The sequence below is a fragment of the Schistocerca americana genome, chromosome 6 (assembly GCF_021461395.2).
Source record: "Schistocerca americana isolate TAMUIC-IGC-003095 chromosome 6, iqSchAmer2.1, whole genome shotgun sequence".
NCBI lineage: Eukaryota > Metazoa > Arthropoda > Insecta > Orthoptera > Acrididae > Schistocerca > Schistocerca americana.
Window position 1 is genome coordinate 85,699,503 of NC_060124.1, and position 13,201 is coordinate 85,712,703.

The 13,201-nt window shown below is 42.0% G+C and overlaps 1 protein-coding gene across 2 annotated transcripts in view; it reads left to right on the forward strand.

Moving 5' to 3' along the window:
- Nucleotides 1–13,201, forward strand: part of LOC124619434 (calbindin-32) — a 747,279-nt gene that overhangs the window by 565,555 nt on the left and 168,523 nt on the right. For both annotated transcript variants that reach the window (XM_047145810.1, XM_047145811.1), the window contains exon 4: nucleotides 1,676–1,762. In XM_047145810.1, coding sequence (XP_047001766.1) covers nucleotides 1,676–1,762 — 87 coding nt within the window. The remainder of the gene's footprint in view (nucleotides 1–1,675; nucleotides 1,763–13,201) is intronic.

Genomic DNA, 13,201 nt, shown 5'->3' on the forward strand with positions numbered 1-13,201 from the left:
AGATAAAATCAGAGCATTTTCTTTCCCGTAATCGGCTTTAACAGAAAACCTGTACGTTGTTGTTTAAAAAAAATATGTAGTCTATGTCCATCTGAGTGTTCAATAGAGTATTGATTAAAATTTTAAGTAAATCGGTCAAGAACTTTTCGAGACTTTTAGTGACAACGGTTCCCTTTTAAATATTACATATTTATTTATGTATTTCGTATAGTTTAGAAATGGATATATTTAAAGACTCGCTGATACTCAAATGCAACGTTGTGTATAAAAATTTCAAAGCGATCAGCCGACTACTTTTCAAGTTTTGCGAGCACAACTTTTTCAATGAAAGCCTGTGTCCCCCCACCCCCGTCTGACACTCTCTGCGCCCATGCTTTCACGGCGGTTGCCTTAGAGTATATATTTTATAGTTACTTGTATTTCTACTAAGTCGTTGTATATGTCGATAAGTAACTTGCATTTCGTGTGTGTATATAGCACCTGGGAATTATCAAACCAAGCTAGGAATGTTTGCAATCTGGTAAAATAAAACACAAAATTCACGTGTCTTAGCAACTAGCTACAGTAAAGCGCAAAAAATAACCCTAATTACTATTATACCAATTAATCATTTTCATTCAAGCCATTCCTGTTTGACGCAGGTCTTCCTGTGACAGCTGATATCTAATTATGTATAGATTAAACTGAACATCATAATCTATATTTTGAATTGTAGTTTTCTTTTTTAAAACAGTATATTGTTTACAATAAATTTGACAGCGCGATAAAGTTTTATCTTCAGGGTACTATTTGTGGAATTGTGACAGACGTTAATTGTTGAAGTGGTAAGTTACTGTCATGCTTTGTAGCTAATAGTTCGTTTCTATGAGAGGACAAAACATTATTTTTTTTTTCGCATGTGTCGGTCGTGTAGCTCAGTCTTTATAGAAATAAATTAGAAAGTATATCAACTTCTCGGTCAAGGTGTTCCATTCTTTCCAGTACTGAAAAGAGAGTGTTCTCGTTCCTGCTGTATTTTTTATCCAAATTTCCTCTGGTCAGTCCTGTCTGGAAAAGCTGTAGGTGTCGTTGGTTAGTTGTTCACCAGAACTTGCCCAGACGAGATCACATTTTTCTCACATTAAATGATAGCCTCAAGAAAGTAAAAAATTATGACGCCAGTAGTAATAATATTTTTGCTGGTTGTATTGTCAACGAAACGATTCAGCCACTAATACGGTAATTCAGCTAATACATTGAATTTTATGTAAACAGTGTCATTCGCAGTGTTTCGCATTTCAAATAACCAACGTTCAGTGAGTTACGCTTACGGTGTTCTAAACATATGATGATTTTTTATTCCTACCGCTTTGACAGATTTTAGTTATTTCAGCTTCTAAATGGAACATGAGGAATACGAATTATCGTCCCATTTACTACCCTTCCGCTGATGAAAAATCATCCACCCACAGTGCCATTAGCATTGAGCTGCTTGAATAAGATCCATGGGGCGCCGTAAGTGATAAAAGCTTGAGATTATGAATGTTCCCCTTATGACCGATTACTGTTAAAGGAGAGAAATGAATTATCCTCTCCAATGTAGTGTTCAGTTTCTCTTTCAGTTCCTCTGTCAATTATTTTAGTATTTACACTTTTCTAAATCTCATTGTCGCACTTTGCATTTCTCTTGTTGCAGCTCGCCCAGCTGCTGCCAATGGAGGAAAACTTCCTGCTGCTCTTCCGATTCGATAATCCGCTGGAGTCCAGCGTCGAATTTATGAAGGTAAGTCATTCACGAACCACAAGAAAGTAAAAAATAGCATACCCAGTTATTTATAATTCAACGTATAACACTGAAGTGTCAATATCGTTGTCATTTTTTATAGCTAACAGGAGAGCGCATTAAGCAGAACTAAAAGTTCAGTTTAGCAACTCAGGGTATCCATTAACCCATAAGCACTCGTGTCTCCCCCCTCCCCCTCCCTCCGCCATCCCACACACACATACTTGCGAGTTTTGCTCGAGTTTATGTTCTACTTGGTTTTGCTGTACCTTGGACATGGTGATGGAATCTGTAATTAAGTAAAAATATCTGTATATCTATAAAAAATCTGTAGCTATCAAGTAAGAAGATTAGTGCACAAATACCACTGTCACGCAATTTAAAATTACTAATTAAATATGCGAAGCAGAGCTTTGCTCTGAAAAGACTGCAAGCCCCACGAGTAATTTCAGGTGTGCATCAAGAGAAGGAGTGGTAATATCAGTGTTACGTATAAACTCTTGAGCAAAATAGTTAGCCTGTTGAACATACTTACTTCACGAAGAGACGCAATTCGCTTTAACAGACTGTGTTCCGTTGATGGTCCTAATGTGAACCAGAACGACGTTCTGCAGCACTATGTGACTTTGTATAATTTTTGGGCATTCAACGTAATAAACCACGCTATATATAGTTATAAGATTGAATATCTGGAAACCGTTTGTACAACAGAATGAAAACTAAAAGGCCACTTACTTTTCAATACCTAATAATAATTTTTCATGTGCAAAGGCCAAAAAAATTCAAATAGGAGGGATGATTCGAGACAATGGGCTAAAACAATCCGCAAAAACTTGTGGACTAACTAATAATATTTACAATAAAATTGCATATTATGAAATGCAGAAATAACACATTACGAGATGTTACGAAATATGACTAGCTCTCTACAGGCTGATGCCGAGTAATGACAGAAGAGTTGCAATAATTATATCCTATCAGAATTTCAGAAGCCTGAAAATTAAGAAATAATGCTGAAATACTAAGAGCCATAAGAAACCTCACAAAACAGTAAAAAAACACAAGACATATTGGTAGAGATTTACACAGAATGAGCAACGTAAAACACACGTGAGCAATTGTGGATGCACAAAACTTATAACAACAGAAACCAGTTCTCTTCTTTTGTAAACAGTAACAAGAAAAGATACTTAGTGTAGGCCTCCAAAATGAAAATAAGGGGGAAACCAGCAAAAGTAACAAACTGTGAAACAAAATAACTACATTAAATTTAAACAGCATGTGGTAACAAGAAAACGGCAAAAACCCACTGATGATAGATACGTGGTACTTAATGGAATTAAGGAAAACGTAGAAGGCAGGACCCACCAATATAACTTTCTTTTCACTCAACCTGTTTGTTTAACAATATATCAACCGTGTTTTACAGATAACACAGGCCAACGAAAACTTTTTTGAAAAACTTTTTTACTTTGGTAGCTGATCTTTGTAGATTTTTATGAGCTGAATCCAAATCTAGCCTTAGTTTTTTTGTATCACTTATATTTTTCGAGCAACATGATTTTTATTATCTAGTGTAAAAATCCTATGCTATACAGTAAACAGGGAAATTAATGAAATGCATTGTTACAACACAATGCATGGTTTGTATTTACAGTAAGCTACTTAAAACAATGATATGTATTAATAGAGGTTTCATTTGTCAGCTAGAAATGATTTGTGTTTTCTTTCTCTTTTTTATTTGAAGCTTCTTGTGTAGCTTTTACTACGACGAGTCGCTTGCTGAACTTCTCGCTGAAGTGACCAACAGTAGTCCCCCTTGCTCCTCACTAACATCTCTCATATTGTCCGGGAAGTAATCATGGCGACTGTTCAAAAAGTGAACTTTCAGGCTCATTAAACACCCTAAAGTTTTAAAACTTCTTTAACATTGTAGCTGTAATAGAAATATATTCTGGGTCTTTTTCATGTCCTAAGAAATATGTACCGATTTGCTTGAATGATACCCATGCTTCTTTCACATTTAAGGTCATTGTGAATTCAGAGTTAACATCAAACATAAATTTTCTAATGCCAGGTCCGACAAAGCCGCCTTCTTTTAGTTTAGCTTCTGAAAGGAGTGGAAACTTTTGGCAGAGATACTTAAAACATGGTACATCTCTACTTTATATGTAGAGGTGGTAGGAGTACTTCTTTAGATCTACAAGGTATGTGCGTAGAATGTTCTTCTCACCAGGATTTAAAGACTCCCTCACAGGCCAGTTCTCTCTGCACTAGTGTTGATCCCTAGCCCTAATGCCCCATTCACACAAGAAACATAGAAATTTGGTAAAGCCACCTTGCTGACCAAGAAGCATTCATGATACTTATTGATCGCCAAATGTCATCCAACCATGAACAGAATAGCCTATTTTATTTAGCGCTTCTAGGTTTTCATAACTTTCTTTCATATGTACAGAATGTCCAACAGTTATAGATGCATACGTGTTACCATTGTGTAATAAAACACCCTTTAAATTTTGGATTAATCAATAAACAGCCTCGAGTCTTCCTTTCTGTATTCAATACCAAACTCATTCAACAGACCGGGAATGTCTGAGCAGTGCACTAAATCACCTTCTTATTGAAAAATCTTGGAAAATTGCTGCTCTCTCCTCCTATACATGTATATGCTAGTTCCAACGGCCAGGAAGTTCTTTTCTTTTAATCTAGAGCCAAGAAATTCAGCTTTCTGTATTACGAGGGAATTCATCATCATCTGGTTCATCTAAATCTGATTGTACATCAGAAAACACTTCTGTTGGAATAGAATTTAAATCATCTGGTGGTTCGGGAACCGGCAAATCTACACCATGCCCTACTGGTCGGATAGCGGACGGAAGGTTAGGGTAACTTATTACCTACTTGTTTTTCGAATTATGGCCAGTAATATCAACACTGCCTGTGTAATGACGTATGAGGACCAGTACCAACGTCTAGAAGGAAACCATACTTACTGTAACACTGGCAGCATTATGCAGTGTGTATTAGACCGCAGTCTCTATAACAAAGTATGATTGAATAAGTGGTCTATAGCATGGAAACCATGCATTTCCTGATGTAAGTTCATTAGACCTTTCTTGTTCTGTATCCTCTCATCGATGAATCCCTATATTTTGTACACGGTGGAAAAAATCATCTTGTCGACTGTCAGCGCCTTCAATTCCACCATATCCAAATTGTCCAATCTCCCTGAAGGCCTCTTGAATCCATGTCATCTGCAACATCTTGCACCCATCTTCTAGATGGTCTTCCACGTTTTCTTCTCTCAGCTCGTGTGCTTTCATAGGTTCTATTTGGCCATTGATAACATTCATTCATTGGAAGTGCCGCTACGTAACTAATATTTAGCTAACTGTGGGATCATGAAGTTTATTTTCCTCCTGCAATTTCCCGTGCTCTTTCATTACTGACGTGTTCCAGTCGGTGGATGCGACGACCTCTTCTGCAAATCCTCCTTTTTGTTTAGCTCCCAAATTTCAGCGCCACATGTGGGGATACTCTCTACGACATACTTCTGCAGCAAAACCTTCGTTTACTTTGTAATTTCCTTAGCAAGGAGTGAAACTAACCAATTAGTCTTTTGCCTCTCCCAATTTCATTTGGAGTGTCTTGTATGCTTCCTTATTTTGTTGTACAAACGTACACACATTTTTAATTTTGCTGAACCCTGCATCCAGAACTCAAGTCTTCTCAGAAGCCGTCACTATTGGTCACAGTACTCTAGACAACGTTAATAAATCTGCTGGACACTGTCACCGAGTCTTATTATTGGAAACTTATGAATTACTGGCATTAAATGTCTTAGGATTCCGGTAAAAATACACTGCGTGATAAATACAGTGAAGTACTCTGAAGAAGAGGTGAAAACGGAATGAAATTTCACGGGGTGAGAGGGTATGTGACAGTATTTCAGTGATTACAAAATCGAATCAAGTTTAAGTAGAATTTTACGATGGAGTATGATATTGCACCCTCTATGGCCTGGATGCATTCTGGCTTTCGGTAGGAAACTGGGGTCCTAAAGCCATTTTTCCTCTCAAGAAGCAATATGTTCCGCAACTGTTGTAACTGGTCCTTGATATCCTGTACTTGAACGGAGCTGATCCCACAGAAACAGATCTCGGGATCTCACTGGGCACAGGAGTATCTCAGTATTACGCAGACAGTTCATAAAGGCATGTTCCTTATTTAGTCCAGCCTTGTCCTGTTGAAAAATGGCGGCACACGCAACGCACGGGGACGCAGGACGTACGAGACGTACCGTTGGGCCTTGAGAACTGCCCCAGCCACTACCCGATGAGTTCTCGCACCATGACATCAGGAATAACATCACTGTACCTCTCCAAAACTCTGAAATGGACTTCCCCTCAGGTCGCCGTAGTATTCGTCGACGATGGCCATCCATCGCTGAACATAATGTTATGCCAGTCACCAGCAGCAGTTCATGCTTCCTGGTCACGACAACACAACAAACGCTGTCGCTGGAGTTATAGTGTTAATGACAGCCCACGCATGCGACGGTAGTTCTCTGGTCTCGTTGCACTAGACTCCGATTAGTTGTGCGGGATGTCACACCGTTGCAGGGAGTCCATTAACTGCTCTCGGATAGGAGATGCAAATGTGCCGAGACTGTAATGCGCATCCCTCACGTTCCCATGTAGCCTAACAATGAGCCAGTGTTACAACTGAATGCCCCACATATGTAAACTACTGGCCATTAGAATTGCTACACCAAGAAGAAATGCAGATGATTCATTGGACAAATATATTATACTATTATACAAATATATTATACTAGAACTGACATGCGATTGACGGCCTTGATACGCTGGGCATTGAGTCAAAGAGTGCTTGGATGGCGTGTACAGGTATAGCTGAACATGCAGCTTCAACACGATACCACAGTTCATCAAGAGTAGTGACTGGTGTATTGTGACGAGCCAGTTGCTCGGCCAACATTGACCAGACGTTTTCAACTGATGAGAGATCTGGAGAGTGTGCTTGCCAGGACAGCAGTCGAACATTTTCAGTATCCAGAAAGGCCCGTACAGGACCTGAAACATGCGATCGTGCATTAAACTGTTGAAATGTAGGGTTTCGCAGGGATCGAATGAAGAGATGAAGAGTAGATAGAGCCATGGGTCGTAACACATCTGAAATGTAACGTCCACTGTTCAAGGTGCCGTCAACGCGAACAAGAGGTGACCGAGACGTGTAACCAGGGGCACCCCATACCATCACGCCGGGTGATACGCCAGTATGGCGATGACGAATACACGCTTCCAATGTGCGTTCACTGCGATGTCGCCAAACACGGATGAGACCATCATGATGCTGTAAACAGAACCTGGATTCATCCGAAAAAATGACGTTTTGCCATTCGTGCACCCAGGTTCGTCGTTGAGTACACCATCGCAGGCGCTCCTGTCTGTGATGCAGCGTCAAGGGTAACCGCAGCCATGGTCTCCGAGCTGATAGTCCCTGCTGCTGCATGCGTCGTCGAACTGTTCGTGCAGATGGTTGTAGTCTTGCAAACGTCCCCATCTGTTGACTCAGGGATCGAGACGTGGCTGCACAATCCGTTACAGCCATGCGGATAAGATGCCTGTCATCTCGATTGCTAGTGATACGAGGCCGTTGGGTTCCACCATGGCGTTCCGTATTACCCTCCTGAACCCCCCGATTCCATATTCTGTTAACAGTCATTGGATCTCGACCAACGCGAGCAGATGTGTCACGATACGATAAACCGCAAGGTTACAATCCGACCTTTATAAAAGTCGGAAACGTGATGGTACGCATTTCTCCTTCTTACGCAGGGTAATTTGGTAAGCGTGAGAGCGTTACGTAGATGTTTAGCAAACTCAAGTGGTAGACTCTGCAAGAGAGGCGCTCTGCATCGCGCTGTAGCTTGCTGTCCAGGTTTCGAGAGGGTGCGTTTCTGGATGAGGTACCGAATATATGTCTTCCCCCTACTTATACCTCCCGAGGATATCACGAATGTAAAATTAGAGAGATTCGATCGCTGACGGAGGCTTTCCGGCAGTCGTTCTTCCCGCGAACCATACGCGACTGGAACAGGGAGGTAATGACAGTGGTACGTAAAGTGCCCTCCGCCACACACCGTTGGGTGGCTTGCGGATTATAAGTGTAGATGTAGATCACAACAACGTTTCACCAGGCAACGCCGGTCAACTGCTGTTTGTGTATAAGAAATCGGTTGGAAACTTTCCTCATGTCAGCACGTTGTAGGTGTCGCCATTGGCGCCAACCTTGTGTGAATGCTCTGAAAAGTAATCGTTTGCATATCACAGCATCTCCTTCCTGTCGGCTAAATTTCGCGTCTGTAGCACGTCATCTTCGTGGTGTAGCAATTTTAATGGCCAATAGTGTAGAAGTTGCATCATTCTACTAGCTTTCCAAGTGGAGACCAACAACGAGGCAACTTTTAAACTGTCAGGAACTGATAAGAGTACTTCAAACGACTACGCGGCACTTCCTGTCCTTTGCGGTGATTCCTGAACATCTAACGTCGTTCACGCCCCTTATATACCCTGTCAGGCCTGGCAACAACAGTAAACATGAACAACTCTAATACTCTCTGGTTGTCATTCTACCTGTCACAGAGAATTGAGATTCTAATAATTTCCATACCTATTGTTGGTGTGCGCATTTACAAAGTTACCCTGGCGTTAGATCATGTATTGTTTATACAGCGTATGAGGCAGGCAGCCGGCAACATGACACTTATATAGCAACGGCTACCTATCCCAGTACGACAGGTGGTGTCAATCTCTGCTGTGTGGGTCTCTGTCCCTCGTGTCTGAGCAGGTCCCCAGCCATTTCCTATGTGGTCGGTATCTTTCTGCTGCACAGATCTGGAAGAGACCCAGCCGTGTCGTCTCTAAGCTACAGGATTAGGGCAGCAGATGTCGCCCGCCGCCGCAGCCTCCAGTGGGTACGCACCGCGCGTTATTCATGAGCGACGCGCGGTCGATGGCCCCTGTCGCCTCCCCCACTTCGCCTGCGGGAGACATCTGCTCTGTGCTCTCTGCCGGTCCGCACGGCAGCCGCTTAACGACCGACCACACTCCCAGCCCCTTTTACATGGGCGACTTCCTTGTCTCGATCGCCTACTCCTGCCAATTGAGTCAACAGCAGTTCCCCTGGCGTATTACTCATTAACTGACTAGGGAATCAAACAAGCAATAGGGATAACCGATTTTGCACATCATCCACAAGATGGTAGATTTCCTGTTACTAAAGTCTTCATCTCAGAGAAGCAATTACACACAACATCCTCGTTTATTTGTTGGGTATATTCCAATCACTGTCTTCCCCAACAGTTTTCCACCTATAAAAATCTCTCTAGAACTCTTAAGTCTTAACACATATATCGTCCTGTCGCTTCTTCTTACTAGGGGGTCTTCAGAATGTGAGTTATAGGCCTACATTACTATGGCAAGGCGAGAAACTTTCATTGAATGCTGTCCTACGCTTCAAGGTGAAACATACACACGGTTAAGCACCTAAGACAGACCACCCCAAATACAGGGTGGTCACAAAGAGACTCCAACATTTGAACTCATAAAATCTGTGAGGAAACATAATTTATTGACGAACAAATACAGGGAAATCATACAACAGCTCATCAAGTTTTCATACACAGGTGGACGGTTCAGTACACTTGAACATAGGCGCCACGGGTAGCGCGAAGAATATCAAGTCTATAATCGATTTCGTGCCATGTGTTGCGGAGCATCTGTTCTGTGACAGAGTTCATGACGATTCTTATGCGCTGTTTCAAGTCTTGCAGGTACTTTACTGGTGTAGCGTACACTCGGTCTTTCACATAACACCACAAGAAAAAATCGAGGGAGGTTATGTCGGGCGAACGTGGCGGCCAAGGAATTGGACATCCACGGCCAGTCCATCGTTGTGGGAATGTGTCATTAAAAAATTTTCGGACATCAAGGCTCCAATGGGGTGGTGCACCGTCCTGTTAAAACATCACATTTGGCTGCAGGTCTGTTATCTGTGGCACAGCAAATTTTTCCACCATGTCCAGGTAGATGGCTCCATCCACAGTCGGCTCCTGAAAGAAAAACGGCCCAACAATGCGATTTATCATCAAACCACACCACACATTAACTTTCGGACTGTCGCGCATGTGTTCCCTAGGTGCATGTGGATTTTTGGACCCCCAGATGCGCACATTGTGACGATTGACAGCCCCTGACACGTGAAAGGTTGCCTCGTCAGTAAACATCACGCGTGATAAAAATGTCTCGTCCATGGCAATGCGCTCTAACATGACACATGCAAATTCTTCTCACTTTGGTCGATCATCAAGCTTGATTTCTTGCACAACCTACACTTTATATGCGTACAAACGCAATCGCTGATGAAGCACTTTGTGCACTGTTGAACGTTTCATACGAAGTTCTCGTGCTGCCTGTCGCACTGACTTCTGTGGACTTTGACCGTCGCACTTGTTCCACATGATGTTCGCTGATCCCATTCCCTTGCACAACACTCCCAGTAACCAAAAACTGATCACACCACTTCTTTATAGTCTTGAACGACGGGGGCGCTTTGTTGTAAACTCGACGAAAGTTTCTTTGCACTTGGGTCGCCGATTTTGTCTCTGCATACCACCAGAGCACTTGTGCACGCTCCTTCATATCGTCCATTTTGCAAAAACAATTCATTTCAACTCCACTACGGCCTCTTCGCGTATCAAATTTGCACACCAAAAACTTGTTCAGTTGCTCTGTCTCTCCCTTCAGGATTCACAGGTCCACTATCTGAAATGAGAAAGATATAGGATATTAAAATGTTGGAGTCTCATTGTGGACACCCTGTATATTCAGACGACTGTATAGTAGACGATATCGAGGTGCGATTTCGCCAAGTTATAACGGACAATATTGCGAATTACCTGAAGTTAGCAAGTAATTTTTATAACTTATACTTTCCGAATTGCGAAACCGTCATCGTTTTTTTCTAATGGAACTATATAGATTTTTCTGTGTCGTTTCTAAGAGTTTTTCATGGGACTTGATCAAATAGTATCAAGATTACACGGCCGGAAACCACTGTCCGCCCGTCAGGAGAAGAGGTTCCACAAACGTCTGCTCTGTTATACCAAATGTGATCAAACACGTAGCTCAAGTACGGTTCGAGTGTCTATTATAACGGGTGTCATACCAAGTGCTCAAAGCGTTGAGCTTGGGCACTGCTTCAGGCTATATAGTGATTCTCGAGAAACGATACCGTACGTTGAGTTTCATATGGAGTTAACGGCAGCACGGGACCGGGTTATAAGGCATACTTTTCCTTCGGGTATCGACGATGTTTCCAAATACCGGGTGATCAAAAAAGACAGTATAAATTTGAAAACTTAATAAACCACGGAATAATGTAGATAGAGAGGTAAAAATTGACACACATGCTTGGAATGATATGGGTTTTTATTAGAATAAAAAAACGTATTGCTAGACGCGTGAAAGATCTCTTGCGCGCGTCGTTTAGTGATGATCGTGTGCTCAGCCGCCACTTTTGTCATGCTTGGCCTCCCAGGTCCCCAGACCTCAGTCCGTGCGATTATTGGCTTTGGGGTTACCTGAAGTCACAAGTGTATCATGGTCAACCGACATCTCTAGGGATGCTGAAAGACAACATCCGACGCCAATGCCTCACCATAACTCCGGACATGCTTTACAGTGCTGTTCACAACATTATTCCTCGACTACAGCTAATGTTGAGGAATGATGGTGGACATATTGAGCATTTCCTGTAAAGAACATCATCTTTGTTTTGTCTTATGCTAATTATTGCTATTCTGATCAGATGAAGCGCCATCTGTCGGACATTTTTTGAACGTTTGTACTTTTTTGGTTCCAATAAAACCCCATGTCATTCCAAGCATGTGTGTCAATTTGTACCTCTCTATCTACATTCTTCCGTGGTTTATTCAGTTTTCAAATTTATACTGACTTTTTGATACCCGGTACAATTTTCTTTTAATTTTCATCACAGATAAAAGTGTAGATGCCTTAAATTTGGTGAGCGTGCAGACCAATTTGAGTTTCCTGAACGATTGTTCCAATGCTCTCCAAGAAGGTCTTTCAGAACACGTGTGGGATGGGGAGCACATCCGTCATGTTGGTATCACACTGATTGTCTTACGTCCAGCGGAATGTCTTTCAATAACTGTATCATATCAGGATTTGAGGTACTCGACTAGACATAGATTCCCATAAATAAAACCGGAGTCTTGATAAACGCACACCAAACGATGATAGAACAAGAGCGTTGTTTTTAACCTCTTCTTTGAATCACCGTCGATTTGAAACTGACGATTAGCGCTTACTGCGAAGATTGACTTTCTCATGGTTTACAAATGACGGTTCTTCCTTAAACAAAATTGTGCTTAGATATAGCGCATCACTTTGCGCTTTTCATAGATAACATTGTCCGCCTCCATAGCTGAGTGGTCAGCGTGACGTCCTACAGGCCCGGCTCCTATTCCCGGCTGGGTCGGGGATTTTCTCCACTCAGGGACTGGGTGTTGTGCTGTCTTCATCATTATTTCATCTCCATCCGGTCAGCAGGTCGCCCAATGTGGCGTCGATTGTGATAAGGCCTCCACAAAGGCGGCCGGACCTGCCCCGTAATGGGCCTCTCGACCAATGGCGCCAAACACTCATTTCCATTTCATAGATAATATTTGGAGAGATGTAACCGATTTTGAGATCCTTCTCCATGAAATAGTAGCTTCAGAGAAATGTGAAGTGGATGAAATGCGATGGAATGTGGTGTTCGCAGAACATTCGTTTCGTTAATCCCTCTCGTACTTATGAGACGACTCTTAGTGACATTTTCACTCTGTGTTACTGCCGATAAAATGTTGGTTTCATTTCTTTAATCAGATTTTCTCTTTTTATTTAGCGTATTTTATTCACCACACTTCCAGATTATAGAACCTTTTTTATAGTGTTTGCAAAGTAGGATCATGAGAGCTTGACACGATCTGGATACCCTTCAGCATACAACCCTAGCGCTGCTCTAATAGTTTGCCAACATTCGCTGTAAACAATATTTACTTTTTCGTCTGTCGTATACGTTGTGAATGTCTCAATAGCTGTACGAGCAATACCAGGGCACAGACTGATGGGCTTTAAGAATGCAGGTAAATGCAATAAGCGTAACTGAGCTACGTGTTTGCTTAAATTTGGTACAACAGGGCAGACGTTTGTAGAACTCCTTCTGCTGACGGACGGACAACGGTTTGCGGCGCTGTTATCTTAATACTGTTAGGTCAAGTCCTACACATGTTATGTCGCTCAAGTTCTGTCAGAAGCTTCTTTCAAACGCTACAGAAAAGGGCCATTA